This window comes from Rana temporaria, chromosome 9, assembly GCF_905171775.1.
Source record: "Rana temporaria chromosome 9, aRanTem1.1, whole genome shotgun sequence".
Lineage (NCBI taxonomy): Eukaryota > Metazoa > Chordata > Amphibia > Anura > Ranidae > Rana > Rana temporaria.
In genome coordinates, this window is record NC_053497.1 from 127,299,054 (window position 1) to 127,318,662 (window position 19,609).

Here is a 19,609-nt window from a genome sequence, read left to right on the forward strand (position 1 = left end):
CATTCAGTAATGCATTTCTTCCAAACAAGGCAGTGTACAAGGTCAGCCATAGATGGAGCGATTTTCCCCATCACACAGACAGTGTTGACAGGGGAATGCCTCCTGCAGAACCATGGTGTTCTCCCAGCTGTCCAGTCGCTAGCAATAACATGTAAAATCGGGCAGGCTGGGTGTACCCAAGTTGATTGATCAATCAACTTGGGTACATTCAGCCTGCCCATACATGGTTCAGATCGAGATTCAAACAGTCTATGGCCGGTTTAAGGGTTTATTTAAAACACTTATTCGTAAAACATGTAGGCAGTTATTGCTGCGCTCTTTTCTGTCACACTGACCCACTTTCTTAGGGAGTTCTGACTTTTCTTTGACTTAATTTAAATACTTGCTCCAGGTCAGTAAATCCTGGACAGAGGGTCAACATAACAGCCAGGCAACCAGCATTCTGCAAAGCAGCAACTGTAGTTGTCTCAAGACATTTTACTTAAAATCTATATAATCAGTTTGTGGTTTTCTTAGCTCTAACTACAGTCAAAAACCATCCCATTTCTACAAAGTAAAGACAGATGACCATTTCCCAAACCCGTGCAAATTTGTCAAAATAAAATAATAATAGGGTCGGACTTACACCAAACAAAAAGCTATCGGTTGAGTAGGAAATGCTCATCAGGTAACCTATTGTACTCCTAAGACAGGAGAGGGGAGTCTTATCTACGTTTCAACCAAAAAAAAATGCACAAAATGTTACGTTGTCCCAGTGAGGAAATTTGAGAAATTTTGCCGCGCTAATATCCAACAATCACTGACACTCACCTTCTTTTAGGCCCAATATCCACATGGTGTCAAGAGCGTCTATGAGAGTGAGCCCAAGTCCAAACCATTCACTGTACGCCTTGGAGATCGGCTTCAGCTCGTCATGACCCCACGCAAACTCCTTGTAACCCTTCCAGGCATGTTGGAATGCTTCGATCACTGCCTCCTGGCGCTCACTGATGGGAACTAGAAGGAGATAAGTTAGAAATTCACTGGTCTTGTGTCAACAAAACAACTTTTGCAGGTTCAAATACAACAACACGTCATTATCTAGACTGAATGATGCTACCCAGACTAGGCCAGGAACCCATCCTCCAATTCACATTTACATTCCGGAGGAGTTTATTAGTATGATGTTTTTGGAACAGAACAATTCAGTGCAAAATATTTTACATTTTGTGTGTCCTTCAGCTAAAGCAACATACTTGCAATACACTTAAAGTGTCACTAAAAGGCAAAACTACTTTTTTTGTTAGTTTTGGATAAAGCAGAAAGGGATTAGAGCAAATGGTCAGGTTTTAGTGTGGTATGTCCCTGGTAGGGATAACCACCCTCTCCCAATTGTCCCGTTTACCATTATTATCTTATGTGAACGTAAAAGAAAATCCCAAATTTTGGGTCGACATGATAACAGGCATAGAGGGGAAATCTTCCAATGGGGACACACCAGGATTCCCTCACTTTGGAGGGATATCCTCCAAATTCCTGTTATGGTTATGGGACAGGAAGGGAAATCTCTGCAATAGGGCACAGATGGAAAAAAAAAAAACTGGCAGGAGTTATAACCTTCCCTTACTCTATTGCTCTAGTGAGACTTTAAACCCCATTCAGTGCATCTGCTAATTTGACCCATGGCGTGGGTTAAATGTACATTTGTCTAGGGGGGAAAGGAATATGTATAAATATGCATGGTACTCATCACTCCTCTGGAAGCTCCTCCTCCCATAACATGGTCTCACGCTCTAGATTATGGTTGGGTGCTCGCGTTCCAGTACCAAAGCGAGGTAGCTTTGGGGGACTGCTCCCATGGAAAGAAGGAAGCCTGTTTTTTGGATATAGCGCTGTCTGGAAAAGTTTTTCCTCTCTGTCCCAATGACCATTGTCACCAGTACACAAAGTGATGGGAAATCCAACATTAGGTTGGAGATGTAAAGAGCAGCGCACAGGGCAATGTCAGAAAATAGGCACACGTTTTTAAATGCATGGATTATACATGGATCTTTTCTTCTTTTACCTGTCCCCCTTCTGAAAAAAGGAAGAAAGAAGAAAGAAGAAAGATGAAGAAGAAGAAGAAGAAAGAAAGAAAGAAAGAAGAAGGAAGAAGGAAGAAAGAAGAAGAAAGAAGAAGGGTCACATCTCTGTATTTCCCCATCTGTTTGATAAATGTCGTAAGACTTCCGTTTTGTAAGACGCCAACAGATGCCAGCAAAGGCTGCACGCACTGTCATAGGGAACACCAACCTTTGGAAGTCAGTTTGCCAAAAGACATTGTCCTGTGTACATCGGGAGCTGTGCAACTGGTGCAATTTTCTTTCCTTCGACCTGTGGAAAGAAAATTGCACAATGTATGGCCTGCTAATGCAGAACGGTACCATAGTAAGACCTTATGCCCTGCTCAGTGTACAAGTTCAAAAAAAATGTTGGCAGGCAGGTGGAAACAATCACTGCAAACGAGACCTACATACAGAGACTCTTTTGCAATAAAAGCCTTTTCACTAGCAATTCTTTTTTTCTCCATTAAAGTTTCACATTAAGACCACTAGGCAGTTCCTAACAAAACACAACAACTGCCTACTAAGGCAAAGATGAAAGCATAGAGAATTCACAGCAATCACATTTTTATTTTTTTAGAAATCCTAAATGACTACACAAAAGGAAAAAAAATAAAAAATCAGATTGGTTGCTGCCTTACATCACAGCTCTCCACGGTATAGAATTAAAAGCCTACATAAGGTACACAAACCTCATAGTGCAAAGTACTTCAGTTGCTAAAAAAAGACAAAAAAGTGCAGCAAACTGTGCCAATCATTTAGCTGCAGAAGGGTTAAAGGACACTTCCACCTTCCATAACATGTTTCACCCCTATTCAGGATGTAACATGTTATGAACGCACTGGTCCCTGCACCTCCTCGCCCGCCGCTGGAAAAGCAGACTGTGGATCTTCTTCCCTGTGCCTGCGAACAGAATAAAAAAAAAAAAGGAAGATGCTGGGCTTCACCCACCTCACTCATTCACAGTTTTCTGTGAATGGAAAACGACAAGGTCCAGCAGCCTTTGCGGCTGTCTGCTTGTAGTTTTCAATTAACTGCCATGGCGCTGTGAGCACTGTGGTAGTTCATTGATTCTGTCAGAATGTATCAGTGTCCTTGTACAATGAAGCCGATACATTGACAGATCTGCATGGCACCAGCGATCTGCCAATTCTTTACAGGATCCTGCAACAAAAACATTAAAATGCACTTTTTTTTTTCCCCATCTGCAAAAAAAAAAGTGCATTTATTATTTTTTGTTAAAAAGTGAACTTATCCTTTAAACATAGATCTAAAAGGCAATTTTTAATTTTCATTTCAGAAATAGAAAGGGAGGGTTATAACCCCTGTCAGTTTTATTTTTGCCAACCGTTTCCCCATTCGAGAGACTTCACTTCCTGTCTCATAGCCAAAACAGGAAGTGAGAAGAAATCCCTCCAAAATGAAGGAATCCCAGGTTGCCACCAGAACTAGTGCTCCTGTTGGAGGATTTCCCCTCTAGTCCTGTTCTGGCAACAACCCAAAATGTCTTTTATTTTCTACTTTCGCTGATAATTTGTAAAAAGGACCAATAGAAAGGTGGAATCTCCCTAATGGGTACACAGACAGCAAAAAAAACAAAAACACACATTTTACATGTGTTTTTATCCCTCTCCATGCTATCTAAAACAAGAAAGAAAGTTTGCTTTTAGTTATACTTTAATTTCTCAGACAGTAGCAAGGCATGCTGGGACTGGTAGTTCGATCACAGCTGAACAAACACGGCTAGCACAAGCTCTGCTGTAAATGGTGATCTTGTATCTCACATAGATAATACCTGGTTCCTTCTGATCTACTACGTCTTGAGCAGGAGGTTTAGTGGCTTCCGGAGCTTTGTTTGGAGTCGGTCCCGTGGTCTGGACTGGTTCAATCACGGCTCCCCTCCAGCTGTATACAAACACAAACATGAAGCTGAGAAATACATAATGATCACATAAGCCTAACATTCCCGAGAAGAAAAAAATCCTTCATGTAAAACAAATACAGCAACGAAAAAATAGTAGTAACAGAACTCGATCGAGCGTCTTCTTTTATCATCATGTAGATGAAGTATGTTTCTGTACATGTGCTGGAATGCAGCACTACTCCACCACAGGCAGTGACAGTAGCAAATCGCAGCGCCGGATCGGTGTCTGACCGGTTTTTGCACGGCTGACAAACTTTTGAAGTGTCAGAAACAGATTCCAATGGAACCAGTTCTGTTTCAACGAAAATAAAACAGGTCAGATGCAGTCCAAGAACAGTCATCTAAAAAAAAGGGCATCAAACAGAAAGCAAGCCCCATCCACACAAGCCCTGACTCTGATATTACAGAAGAGGCTCTTCAGGTTAAAAAACTGGTTAGCAAACATATCCTCAAGAATTTCATCCAAGTATCATGTTAATAATAACTCTTTCATAAATAAACAAAGCCAGTGCCAAACCTGACCTCCCTGGGGCCCTAAGCAAAATGACATGTCGCATTAAAGTTAGGAAGCGGAGGGGGAGGGGGTGTTCTGCTGTCGGAGATGACATCTTACATTAAAGTGAGAAGCGGGGGGTGCTGATTTCTTACCTCTTCTCCCATGCAGCCAGCCAGTTGAGAAGCGGGGTGAGGGGCCGAAAAGGACTTCTCACCAGGCGGGGTCTCTAGTAATTTGGGGGGGCCTCCACAGCTTTGCGGGGCCCTAAGCGGATTGCATACTGAGCCTTTAGGGCGGATCGGCCCTGAACAAAGCCTTAATATAGGTCAAGGCTTGTGCAATGCTTCTATTTAGAACTGAGAAGATTACTAGAACAGGTTCTGGTGACTCCAGTAAGGAACGGCAGCTCTCTCACTGTCTGTTACTTTTAAAATTTGGCATGTGGTACTTCCATGTGATGACTTTTCTGACAAACATAAAATATGCTTCTATGGTCATCAGAGATGACAGCTCATGGCAAATCTTTAGAAGTGAATGATTCTTTACCTTGAGCATTTGAGTAATGTCAAACCCCACTGGCAGAGGTCTCGCCTGCCCGTCGCCATACACCCCCCCGGCAGGGGGTCGCCCCTGCCCGTCCCCATACCCCCCCCCCCCCCCCGGGCAGGGGTCGCCCCTGCCCGTCGCCATACACCCCCCCCCCCCGGCAGGGGTCGCCCCTGCCCGTCGCCATACACCCCCCCGGCAGGGGTCGCCCCTGCCCGTCGCCATCCGCCCCTGCCATACAGCCCCGGCAGAGGCCTTCCCGCCCGTCGCCATACACCATCAGTGTCCAGACAAAATAGGCAACCCGGCAGAAAATCAAACCACATCACTTCCACTTTCTTTAAACTAATCAGTAACTACCGAGTTGGACAACTTTGGTTGCTGGTATTGTGTCCAAACAGCAGTTTGTGAAAATCTGCAATTCATGATGCTTTAAAGAAAACGGAAGTGACACGGGTTTGCTCATTCTGCCAGGTTCGACATTTTGTCAGAACACAGGCAGAAGTCTCAATGTCTGTCGCCATACAGGAAAGGCAGAGGTCTCCCCACCTGTCGCCATACAGGACCAGTAGAGGTCTCAATGCCTATCACAATACATGGCCAGCAGATGTCTCATTAACTGTTGCAATACAGAAACAGCACAGCTCTCACCGTCTGTCAGGATTAGGAATGAGCCGAACACCCCCCCCCCCGCGTTCGGTTCGCACCAGAACCATTGAACGGACTGATCGTTCGTGCAAACTTTTAGAACCCCATCGAACGTTCAAATTCAAAAGTGCTCATTTTAAAAGGCGAATATGCAAGTTATTATCATAAAACGGGTTTGAGAACCCGAGTCTTGCCCCAGGGAACATGTATCAATGGAAAAAAAAGTTATAAAAAACGGTCATTTTTTCTGGAGCAGTGATTTTAATGATGCTTAAAGTGAATTTTTTTTTTACAAATCCTTTAAATATGGTACCTGCTGGGTGTTACTATAAGAAAAAAGTAATTTATAACTGCTTGCAGCTTTAATGTAATGTTTGGTCCCTGCAATATGAATAAAAATCATTGAGAAAAATAGCATGGGTTTCCCCGCCCCCCTCCCCCCAGGTCATTACAAGCCCCTTTGGCCCTATATACTTTGAACAGCAGTATACAGGCGGTGCAAACAAGACAGGGACTGTAGGTTTGTTGTTAAGTAGAATCTGTTTGTAATTTTGAACTGGTACTTTTTTAAAGTGTAGCTCCAGAAAAAAAAAAACGATTTTTTAAGCTTTTTGGAAAACAGAGCAGTGAGTGCGCAGTGAGGTAGGGTAGTACTGTAGTGACGTTGTACAAAACAGGCATGCTGCTATCACCGCTGTAGTTTTTGATGCCTCTCGGCCTCCCAACTGTGTTTTAAAGGTTCAACTTCACATCTATGCGATGCATCAGAGTATGTTTGAAAATTAACTGCCTGTCACCCCTCAATAGCACCAAATTGCATGGGCCTTTTTTAAAATTTTATTTTTTAATGCCGCTGCACCAAAAATGCATGGTGCTTTTGTTAGCATGCATTTTTATTATTTATTTTTTATTATTTACACACACACATACACTATAATATATATATATATATATATATATATATATATATATATATATATATATATACACACACACACACGTGTGTGTGTGTGTAAATAAAAAGAAATCACAAAAATGCATGCTAACAAGAGCACCATGCATTTTTTTTTGAGAATCGTGATCTTCATTCTAAGATTCTTTGTGATTCTCATTTTTCCCAGAATTGTGCAGCTCTACTGCCTTTAGCAATTAATATGAGAAACACCAGCAAATCTATTGACGTAGCTTTAGGTGCACACTGTACAGAGGACACAGACAGTACACCACGTGAAAATACTGCAGCTAGCACAATCACATGCCTGCCAGTATATTAGGAAGAGCAGATTTATCTTGACTCAATACAGTGTATGTGTATATAGTGTGGGGCATGTACTAAACCCCCTGAGCCATAATTGGTCAAAGCCACCCTGGCTTTGGCCAATTATGGCTCACCGTTTTTTGCACGCTGCGATTGGCCATGCATGCGGGTCATAGCGCATGCTTGGCCAATCATCAACCAGCAATGCACTGCGATGCCGCAGTGAATTATGGGCCAAGACACGCCACTCGAATTTGGCGCAAACGGTCCAAAACGTTCGTAATTCGACGAACATTCGATGTTCGAGTCGAACATGAGTTCGACTCGAATACGAAGCTCTTCCTAGTCAGGATATAACACCAGCAGGTCTTGCTGCCTGTCAAGATACAAGACCCACAGATGTCTCACTGTCTGTTATGAGCTGAGCAGACGACTGTTTGGAAAGCCCCCCCCCCCCACACAACTAGATTTCAGCAGTGCCCTTAGTTCACACCCTTTATGTCTACCTGATGACAGGTTCATTGTTTTCAACCTCTGCCGGCCTCTGCTCATTATCTTCCAGTGTTTGGCTCTTTGTAGGAGGTGGACGTAAAATTGGTGGTCCGCGCTTGTTTGGTCTCTTATTTTTCTAGATGAAGAAACACAATTAACATTTTAGAGCCCAAATAAAAAAAATTAGAACCACAGAGAATAGCGAACATACAAAAAAAAAAAAAAAAAAAAATGTTTTACTTTCAAATCTTACAGGCCTACCTAGAAACACCTGATCTTAATATGTAAACATGGGGATTTAGTCACACCATATGGCCATACCATGCTTAAATGGGTTGTAAAGGTTTGTTTTTTTATTTTCTAAATAGGTTCCTTTAGGCTAGTGCATTGTTGGTTCACCAACCTTTTCCTTTGATTTCCCTTCTAAATGTTTTTTTCCCTTTGTCTGAATTTCTTACTTCCTGTTTCTCTTCAGTAAGCTGTTCTGGCTGACTAACCACCAGCCAGATGATGGGGGCAAGCTTACAGGAAGTGAGAAATTCAGACCAAGCTACCTATTTAGAAAATAAAAAACAAAACCTTTACAACCCCTTTAAGCACACCACTGCGTCAAAGTACCCGATTTTCAGTGGGTCCTACACTATTCATCTATATATATAAAACTGAACGTGTCTGTGTGTGTATGTATGTATGTATGTATGTATGTATGTTCCAGCATCACGTCCAAACGGCTAAAGATATTAACATGAAACTTGGCACACATGTTACTTATATGTCAGCAACAAACATAGGATAGGTGGTTTAACCCTTACCCACCCCCATTTGCCATGGTTGGGGTTTTTCTTTAAAGTCCCATTCAACTCTATGGGAAATACATGTTACTTCATAACTTCCAAACGGCTGTAGATATTTCGATAACACTTGGTCACATGTTACTTATATGTCCACTTAAACTATAGGATAGTTAATTTATCCCTCAACTACCCCCATTTGTGAGGGTTGGGGTTTTTGTTTAAAGTCCCATGCAAATCAATGGGAAATGTATGTTCCCACATAACTTCTGTACGCCTGGAGATATTTCAATAATACCTGGTACACATATTACTTATATGCCAAATAAAAATATATGACAGTTAAATTAACCCTTACCTACACCCTTATATAAAAGATGGGTATATTTATATTACTACGATTTTCCTCCCCAAAAGGTTAAGATAGGAAGACCGGGCAACGCTGGGTATTCAGCTAGTATAAAGATAAATCCCACTTTTCTTAGCCATGGGGGATACTTACTCCTTACATGGGAGAAGTGTGCTAGTTGCAGATTCCACTGCTTAAACTGCACTATAAAGGGACACTGGCACATACGTGTCCATGTGGGCGGCAGAGCTTTTTGTGCTCAGCACAGTGACTCAGCTCTCAGTCTCTTCTATCTACTAGAAAATAAAACAATGCAGCGCTGTAGTGTCAGTGGTGTATATAGACTTGTGTTTTGAACGCTACCATGTACTGCCACAGCGCTATATGGGTTCTTTGGCAGGCAAGTCTTCCATAAAGGGAGAATAAGCTCTGCATTCTTGCACATTATGGTTGAAGACCATCTGTCATGATGTGAATTTACTGTACAGGTAGTTCCACTTTATGTTTAGTTGAGAGTTAAGCAAGAAACCAGCCTGTGTGCAGCACCAACATGGCTCCCGGACATAAATACAGATCATTTTACCATTGTTAATGCCATAACCTGTGTATGTGTTCTTAGCACATTCTAAATTACATTTAAATTGAGTTAATAAGAAAAGCAAGTTTTGAGTCATCTGATCTCTGTGTTTGCTCATTGCAAGCTTTTATTTAACCACTTCCAGCCCACGCCAATTCTGGCACTCCACTCCTATACATAAAATGTATATTTTTTTGCTAGAAAAATGTAATTAGATCTCTCTCCCTCTTCATTTTTTTTAGCAGAGACCCTAGGGAATAAAATGGCCATCATCGCAATTTATGTCACACAGTATTTGCGCAGCAATTTTCAACGTTTTTTTGGGGGGCTTTCATGAATTTAAAAAAAAAACACACACAAAATATTTACCCCAATGAACAATGTCACGCTTTTAAAAATTGCGCACATTTAGGGAATGTCACCAAACTTTGGTACATAAAGGGGTTGTAATGTCAGAAGGTTTTTTTTTTTTTTATCTTAAAAGGTCTTGTGCCATACTTGTTGCCCTCGCTCAAATGAACTTGGGGTTACCTCACGTGACGTCTGAACGCCGTTTACATATGCAGGCACGACCTACGTATGCGTTTGTTACTGGATTGGGGGGGAGAGGTAAAAAAAAAAAAAAAATTTAAAATATTTTTTTTACGGTTCAAAAAAGATCACTTTTATTGCTATTACAAGGACTGTAAACATCCCCTGTAAAAGGAGTAGTGCATGACAGGTCCTCTTTACAGGGAGATATGGGGTCTTAAAGTCCCCACATCTCTACTCTATGCTGAAAAGCCCAAGAAAAAAAAAAAAAAAAGGGAGAGCTTTCCAGCTAAAAAAACCAACAGCATTTACATCTGCCGGCGCCAGAGGTGACGTCGCTTTCAGCCTTCAACGGTCATAGAGATGGCTGAGGACCATTGTATGGTAAACCGCCGCTGGTAGATTTGTTCACTGGCTCCCCGATTGCATTGAAGAGAATGGAGAAGCAGAGGAAGGCAGCAGGATTGGGTGTGTGGATGTCCCTTCCCGCCTGTAAAAGCAATCAAGCAAAGCCGCTAAGATGGATTTTTACATGTGAGGGAATCAACGGCTGAAAAAAAAAAAAAATGATATCTAGAGGATGCCTATAGCTGAAGGCATTCAGATATCTCCACTTCAACCTAAGGATGTCATAGGATGCCCACCTAAGAAGTGGTTAACCAATCAAGCTCTGGAAGATTTTATCCCCTTAATGACCATGCCATTTTGGTGATATTTAATCACCTGTTTTTGTTTTTACTTTGTGCTATAAAACATCCAATACATAAAAAAACTAAACTTCCTCTAAAATGTTGCCAAAAGCGTATTCTGCTACACGACTTTTGTAAAAAAAAAAAAAAAAAAAAAAAAATGTATATATATATATATATATATATATATATATATATATACACATACACACACACATACATATATATACACACACACACACACACACACACACACACACACACCATACCCACCATACCCACTATCAGTTTTTCTGCAGGTTTTTGTCTTCAGGTTTACCAAAACCATCTAATATGAGGTTAAACCTTAAAGTGGGGGTTCACCCAAAAATAAATTTTTAACATTACATTCAGCCGAGTTGTACTAATGACAATCGGCTGTTTTTTTTCGCACATACCGTATTTTCACCGCCGCTTCCGGGTATGTCTTCTGCGGGACTGGGCGTTCCTAATTGACTGACAGGCTTCCGACCGTTGCATACAGCGCGTCATGAGTTGCCGAAAGAAGCCGAACGCCGGTGTGGCTCTATACGGCGCCTGCACACCGACGTTCGGCTTCTTTCGGTGGTGAAAATACGGTATGCACGAAAAAAAAAAAAAAACAGCCGACAGTGTGTATGGGGCTTAATAGTCGGACTGTGATAGTGAGGTGAACAATCTGACACTAACATCACCAGTGACACCAATACAGTGATCAATGCTAACAATATGCCCCGACACTGTACTAATGACACTGGCTGGGAGGGGTTTAACATCTAGTGTTGATCAAGGGGTTAATGTGTTAATGTGTGTGCTGTGTTTACAAAGCAATATGCTGTTTTTTACTCCCTGCTTCCCTGGGAAAAAAAAGAGATCATTGCTGCTGTCAGAAGAGAGCCCTGTGTTTGTTTACAAGCAGAGAGCGCTCTTCAGTAATTACTGGAGCCAAATCAGCGGGTTCAGGCGACCGATCAACAGACGGCACCTGCTAATTGGCTCGTGCTGCAGTTAATCACAGCACAGCTGAGGCGCGACTGCGCCCTCTACTGCGGATCACATACTAGGTACCCAATTCACCGCAGTGGCCACCCTGCCGCAGTATATGTATGGTGGGGCAGTTCATTATAACTGCCCAGCCTCTAACCCTGGACAATAATATTTGCTTATTGCCTCCATAAAAAAGAATTAGTAATTTGTGAGATCATTGCTTGTGAATAGATAATACACTTTCTTAAAGAGACATAAAAAAAATATATAGAGTATACAATTGCTACACAAGTCATATATGCAATTGGAGGTTTATATATAATTTTTTATTATATATATATATATATATATATATATATATATATATATATATATATATATATATATATATATATATATATATATATATATATATACACACATACATACACACACTTATTTTTTAAGCGCAAACATTTTCCGTAAAATTCAATGCTATATGGCAAATTAAAAGCCCTCTGTATATAGTTGGTGTCATAATTAGACCCTCCGCACAACTGCTATAACAGGAATGTAGAGGTAAGTTGTGGTTGCGAGTACCAAGTTTATTTAACCAAATATTTTTTTCTGTGACATCAATTGGGCTTTAAATAGTACAGACCGGCCTACGAAAAGGCTGCGCCCGTTCACACCATGCCCACACTAGAATCGCACAAGAACACGCTGTGCGTTCCTGTGCGATTCAACCCGCATGAAAAAATGCACTGCATTTGTGATCTACAGTGGGTGTCAAAATCCCAACACCCCAAACACAGTGCATTTGCCCACAAATAATAGCATGGCACTTTTGTACTATACCATCTGGTTACAGTGCGTTTTAAAAGCAGTGTATGCGCTACTTTCGGCGCGGTGCAGCGCGATTTAAGCCCATTCAAAATGAATGGCCTTCAAAATCGCACCGCACAGAGCATGCAAATTGATTTTGATGTGAGCATGGTGTGAACCTTGCCTTACAGCATATAGCAAATGCATTATCTTGAAACAAAATCTCCCTGCCCCCCCACCCCCCCTCCCAAAGATGTCACTGCACCTGCAGAGGGGGCTTTGGTAGCTTGAGATCTGGTTCCTCAGCTTCTTTGGGTGCCAGTAATCCTGCAGGCGGTACATTATGAAATCCGGGTAGATCTTGGCCTTCATAAGTCCCATCCAACTGGCTGGTAAAACCTAAGAATAGCAAAAATTACAAATAAACAGGAAGTAGAATAAAGTTTTTGTAACCTGCCACTTACCCAAGCCAAAGTTTTTGTAACCTGCCATTTACCCAAGCCAAAGTTTTTGTTTGTCGGCTTTTAACATTTAATAGCAATCATGAATACACTATGGTGGGGCAGACATTTTCCAAAGCTCACAGGCCAATTTCATAATATATCGATGTAGCTTACTTCAGCTGCGTGTCCCCAAGAGACGGCACAACTGAAGTGTCAACATGTCATGCTTTTTATGGCCTACTACACATTCAGAGCTTATAAAATATTCTTTGTTATATAGATTGCTGGTCCAATGTCAGGCTCCTGCAGACTTTTCTTCCACCTCTCTGCCAATAAAGAGTTTCGGGCTGTAAGAGCGAGCGAGAGCTGGGGGAAATGTCAATGGACTACAAGTGCAGTAATCACCACACTTGTAGTTCAGTCGCAGATCTCTGTGAATACATGGCACGGCTGTGCAGGCGGAGCTGCAACAGTTTCAGAAGTGACAGCAGCTGCTGGGAGAAAAGAACCCCCCAGTTGCTGTCATTGATGGAATAGTTAACCTTTAAAATAAAGAAATGCAGACTCAATGGGCCATGTTTTTTCTTTGTCATCACTGTTTGCATAGTGGCCCCAAAAAAACAAAAGTACCATTCTCTAGGGCCCTACAAGAGAGCTTGTATAGATAGAAATAGCCGGGCCAATGTTTTTGATCTCCATCTTGCAAAGCTATTTGCTGTTATTCCTCTACATTAGGTACTTTGTGGGGGAGATTTACTAAAACTCTGGTGCAGGTCTGCATAGAAACCAATCAGCTTTCAGGTTTTATTGTCAAAGCGGATTGGCCAACATGCACAGCTACACCAGATTCCGAGTTTTAGGCTAGGTTCACACCTGCGGAGCTGTGCGGACCACGATTTGGCGGGCAGGATAGCCCATTAATTTGAATGGGCTGCTGTTCCCCGTGACACGCAGGAAAGAAATCCCTGCACTATTTTTTTAACTGCAGCTTGCACGGGAATTAAGGTCCCCAGTACGGGTGTGATTTCCAGGGCAGGCGGCGTGCCATTAGGACTTCATTGTGTGAGTGGCATTTGAGCAGGTTGTCCTGCAGCGGCACCACCTGCACAGATGTGAACCTAGCCTTGGTAAATCTCCCCCTGTGGGTCAATGATACCGAGAAGTCAAGAAACCATACAGCGATGTCAGGAATGTTTGCGAGTGACTACGAAAGCAGAAAAAGCCCTTTCCCTCCCTATGAATAGCCCCGTACGCACGTGCCAACATTTGGCCCGTGTTTATGCCACCCTGCCGCTTGGCTGGCTTCTGTCGGACTAGCATTCTGGAAAACCAGCAGCTGACCAACTCCCGATCAGCGTTCTCAGCCAATGGTGGAGAGTTCTGATCGGAGTGTTCTGGTGGAGGGGCCATCCCCCCTGTCAGAACACAACAGCTTAGAAGCAAGATCGCTGTACTGACTTTTCATAGTTAGTACAGCGGCTCCAACCGAAGCCAAAAGATTTTTTTACTTCGGTAAACCCAAAAAAACTCAAAGGGTGTACCAGACTTAAGGATGCGTTCACATGTCACGTTGGTGAGATGGTTGTATGTGGCACTGAAGGTTTTCCCTTGTTCCATTTATAGCCCTTTTCTGGCATCTTAAAGCCCTAAGTGTCTGACATGTAATCATCACTTGTGGGGCCATTCATGAAAAAAATAAAAAAGTTGGAAGATTGCAATTACATGTTTCCTACACTAAATGAATACAGCATGAGCCTGTAACGGGATTATACAACATCAATATACACCCAGCGAGGAGTTTATTAGATCACGTGCTTATTCATACAATTATCCACTTAGCCAATCATGTGAAAGCAGCATAATATCATGCAGATACCAGTCAGGAGGTTCAGTTCTTCAAAATTAGAATGGGGAAAATGTGATTATGACGGTTGGTGTCAGATGGGCTGGTGGATTTTTAGTATTTCTGCAATAACCGATTCAGGATTTTCAGGCAAAACAGTCTAGTCACTTGACGCCCACCCACTGTATATACACGTCTGCACTTTAAAGATGGATATCTCTGTAACGGCAGCAGCTGCTGCCACAACCGAGGTATCCATCTTTTCAGTGGGCGGTCCCATTTACAATAATGGTGGACTCTGCGGACCTCCAAGGAGGAGGAGGGCGGGTTTAAATACCCCTGACTCCTCCTACAAACTCAGGCCAGCCTACGGCTGGCCTTCCCATAAAAAATCCAAACTAAAAGCCTCCAAGCCTGGGCCTGAGGGGAGCCATGTCTTCTCCTAGACTAGGCAGAAAAAAAAACAAAAAAAAAAAAAACTGAACTGCTTGGTGCAGGCTGAGAGGATATAGTCAGTGGGACCGCACCCTGGGCGAGGCGGTTCAGCTTTGAAGTTAACACTTTCTGCCTAGTCACTCCTAAAGATAGCCTATTTTCCCACTATGTCAAGATTAAGGCTGTGTCCATCCATGAACGAAAGAGAAAAATTGTCTTTTTCCCGCAACTTGTGTCATAATATAAAATATTCCATGGACTCGACATGCCTCTCAGCAAATAGCTTGGGGTGTCTACTTTGGGGTGTCTACTTTCCAAAATGGGGTCATTTGGGGGGGGTTTCACTGTCCTGGCATTTTATGCACAACATTTAGAAGCTTATGTCACACATCACCCACTCTTTTAAAGCACTTAAGGACCGCCTCCTGCACATATACGTCGGCAGAATGCACGTACAGGTACGTGCTGTGCTATTGTCCAGCTGTGGGTCGCAGGCGTGCACCCGCGACCCGGTCCGAAGCTCCGGACCCGCGGACCTGATCGCCGCTGGAGTCCCGCGATCAGTCCCCGGAGCTGAAGAACGGGAAGAGCCGTGTGTAAACACGGCTTCCCCGTTCTTCACTGTGGCAGCGTCATCGATCGTGTCATCCCTTTTATAGGGATACATAATCGATGACGTCACACCTACAGCCACACCCCCCTACAGTTGTAAACACACTTCAGGTCACACATAACACCATCAGCACCCCCTGTGGTTAACTCCCAAACTGCAACTGTCATTTTCACAACAATGCATTTTAATTTTTTGCTGTGAAAATGACAATGGTCCCAAAAATTTGTCAAAATTGTCTGCCATAATGTCACAGTCACGAAAAAAAAAAAAAAGTAAAAATGCAATAAAACTATCCCCTATTTTGTAAACGCTATCAATTTTTTTTAAAGCAAAGGCCCTACAGATTAAAATGGGGGGTGTTGCATTTTTTTCCCCCACACAGTATTTGCGCAGCGATTTTTCAAACGCATTTTTTTGGGGGGGGGGGGGGGGGAAATACACTTTTTTATTTTAAAGCACTAAAACACACTATATTGCCCAAATTATTGATGAAAAAAAAAAAAAGGATGATCTTAGGCCGAGTACATGGAAAACACGACATTCCCTCCCACTGGATGTAAAAGCAGTCTAGAGGCTAATTAGCCACTAGGATTGCTTACATGAAAGCCGACCGCTGGCTGAAAAGAATGATACCAAGATGCTACCTAAACCCGCAGGCATCATTCTGGTATAACCATTCAAAGTCCAGCAACATACCAGTACGTTGATGGTTCTTGTTGGACATGTATTGTAATCTTTTTTTTTCATGCAGCCTGTTGGTTGAACGAATAAAAGATTGATCGGTGGGTATGCCCACCATTAGAATACCTCCCTTCATCCACCCACTTCTAATGATGGGCATACATGCACCATTTATATATGCCGAAGCATGGGGGCATCGTCCCGCAAAAAAGTCTCCGTCGGAAGCCTCCGTCGGAATTTCGACCATATGTACGCAGCATAAAAAGTTATGCCGCATACACACGGTCGGACTTTTCCATGGGAAAGCCTCCATAGGAATGTCGACCGTATGTACGCAGCATTAGGAGCAAAATCGATCCTCCGCCCCTAATGCCCCCATGCTTCGGCATATATGTTTGTTTTTTTAACTGTGGTGGTGAAATCACCTCCTACAGCACTGGAATCACGGCTTTATATATAGTGGGAGCAAACGCTGTTGCTGTCAAGATAAATAAATCTGCACAACAGCTGAATGGCGTACCTGAAAACAGTAAAAGTAAATGACATACCTGAAAAGCAAGCATGATAAAACATAACAATAAAACATTGCACAATAGAATACAGTAAAAAAATAGCAGAACAATAGAGAGAGAGAGAGAATAAAACGACAACTATTTTTTTTTTTTAACACTTTTTTTGTAACTGTTCAACTTTTCGGTTCCAGGTTTGGGTCTCTCAAAATGCAATGGCATCTTGGGAGACCCTGTGTAAGTGTGCCTAGCCTGTGAAATGCTTTACCTTACGCTAATACTTCACTCGTGTGTGAAAGCGTTCAAAACATTCACCAATACAAAGACCAGGATTGTCAGGACAGCAGGGACAATAATAACGGGTGTCACACCTATATCCGCGCTTGGTACAGACACAAAATCTTTTTTGGGGGGCTCGTTGGGTAGGGGTACTCTGGAGGACATACGAAAAAATGCCTTGCATGCAGTCGGCTTACTGCATTTGGTAGGGGATGGTGAGGTGTAGAACCGCCTGGATACAGGAGTTCTGTGATGATCTCATCCTGGAATTGAAGGAAGGATCCAGTCCGTCCTAAAGCTCTGTATATGACATGAGTATTCAGTAAAGCCAATTGAAATAAATATAGAAACACTTTTTTGTACCAGTGTCTCGCCTTACGGGCAATATGATACAGCGCCATCAACTGGTCGTTGAGGTCCACCCCTCCCATATTAAGGTTATATTCGTGGACACAGAGGGGGTTTCTCTACAACACTAGCCGCTGTATGAATTTGTACTGTTGTGTCTATGTGAAGGGTGGTAAGAACGAAAACATTCTTATTGTCCCGCCACTTCACAGCGAGCAAATTATTACACCTGTAGCAGGCTCTCGCCCCCAGCATAAGACGGGAATCTACAAGCCGCTGGGGAAAGCCCTGGCGATTAGGTCACACGGTGCCACATGCTCCAATCTGATGATCAAACAAGTGGCTAAAAAGTGGCAAGCTGGTGTAATAATTGTCCACATACAAGTGGTAGCCCTTTCCGAATAAGGGTGACACCAAGTCCCACACAATCTTGCCAGCGCTCCCTATGTAATCTGGGTAGTCCTCCCAGCTCTACCTGACTATCTTTGCCCTCATAAACCTCCATGTGTAGCCTGTTGCCCTGTCACAGAGCTTATAGAGCTTGACCCCGTATCTGGCACGCTTGCTGGGAAAGTACTGCTTGAAAGACAAGCGGACAGAAAATTTAATTAGGGACTCATCAACGCAGACAACTTGATGGGGAGTATACAAGGCTGCAAAATGTTTATTGAAGTGGTTTATGAGGGGCCAAATTTTGTAGAGCCGGTCGTATTCAGGGACTCCACGTGGATGACAAAGTTCATTGTCATTGAAATGCAAGAACCGCAGGATCGCCTCGTATCGTTTCCTGGCCATGGAAGCAGAGAACACGGGCATATGGTCATGTGGACTTGTAGACCAATAAGTCCGCAACTTAGGAAATTGGTGTATGCCCATGTTGAGGGAAAGGCCCAGAAAGGTTTTAATACGGAAACCGTAAGTGGTTTCCATTCTCTGGCAAGGACGGACTGGGGATTAGCGGTGATGCAAGTACCAGCATATAAATTACTCTGGTCCACAATAGATCTATAGAGATCTTGAAAAACAGCGAATAAAAATCAAGTGACGTAAAATCAGCTGTTTCCACCTGAATACCGGGTTGGCCAGTGAATGGGGGAAGTACAGGTGCTGCAGAAGTGGTGGGGATCCAATCAGGATAGGCAAATTCTGCAGGAAGGGCACGACGGGCCTGTCTTTGTCTTCTTCTTGGTGGCAGCGGGACACTACTTGTGCTTGCCACCTCGCCAGCTTGAACTGCAATTATGGGACTCGCCACGTCACCAAGTGATACTGCAGTGCTGGATGAACGATCAGGGTGTACTAGGCCGCTGGTGCTTGCCAGTTCACCAGAAGGAATAGTGGCGCTAGTACTGGCTCTCTGCTCCATACAAGGGTCCTGCGGTTCTTGCTCCTCAACAACATCAGAATGGGGTCGGGTGCACCTGACCTTAGCAGGGACCTCTTCTTCGTCGTCAGAGCTATCTGGCATGGAGCCGCTGTCTTCTACAGGGTTATATTCTGAGCCAGAATCTGACAGATGCGTGACCTCCTCTTCACTATCTGTCAGGCTCAGAAACGTGTAGGCCTCTTCACTAGTGTACATTCGCTTTACCATTTTGGGCTCTATATTTAGTGGTACACTAGTAATGATTCACACGTAAAAAAAGCACCTGACCTGTCAGCAAATGTAGAAAACGCTTCCAAAAAAAACTGTTCGCGATCACAGGGATCAGGGCTGTCTCTGCGAACGCTGCAGTTATGTGCAGTTATGTGTGTTGTTTTGTAAGTGACAGTGATCGATCGAACTGCACTTGGGTGGGCTGGGCGGAGGGGCAAAACGCAGGTGCTAGCGGGTATCTGGGCTGATTCCGCTAACAATGCATTTTGGGAACCCTAAACTGCTGGGTACACTAGTATAGATCTGATCAGATATTGATCTGTGCAGATACTATACCACTAAGGGGGGTGTATGCGTTACTGGCACTAACCTAACACTGACTGACGCTAAAATTTACTTGATATCACCCACCGGGCGATCAGGGGGTAAAACCTTTATTGGGTTATATACGGCGGGTGCCCTGATGCTATAAACAGCAAACTAACTAACCAGCGTCACCCGTAAAACGTATACGGTGATCACTGGTAAAAAGGTTAACTAGGGAGCAATCAGGGGGGTTAAAACCTTTGTTAGGTAATATATGGGGGTACCTGACGCTTTATAAAAACCTGGTGGCGAACCTAAATAACGAACTGGCTAACCAGCGTCACCAGTGACACTTATACGGTGA

The 19,609-nt window shown here is 43.1% G+C and overlaps 1 protein-coding gene across 2 annotated transcripts in view; it reads right to left on the minus strand.

Annotated features, from left to right (window-relative positions):
• Positions 1-19,609, minus strand: part of MAN1B1 (mannosidase alpha class 1B member 1) — a 46,794-nt gene that overhangs the window by 15,795 nt on the left and 11,390 nt on the right. Inside the window, exons 3-7 of one of the 2 annotated variants that reach the window (XM_040324456.1) lie at positions 12,457-12,590; positions 7,460-7,581; positions 3,877-3,986; positions 2,272-2,352; positions 811-996 (exon numbers count right to left, since the gene is read on the minus strand). In XM_040324456.1, the coding sequence (XP_040180390.1) occupies positions 811-996; positions 2,272-2,352; positions 3,877-3,986; positions 7,460-7,581; positions 12,457-12,590 (633 nt within the window). The remainder of the gene's footprint in view (positions 1-810; positions 997-2,271; positions 2,353-3,876; positions 3,987-7,459; positions 7,582-12,456; positions 12,591-19,609) is intronic. The other variant, XM_040324457.1, reaches the window with a different exon arrangement.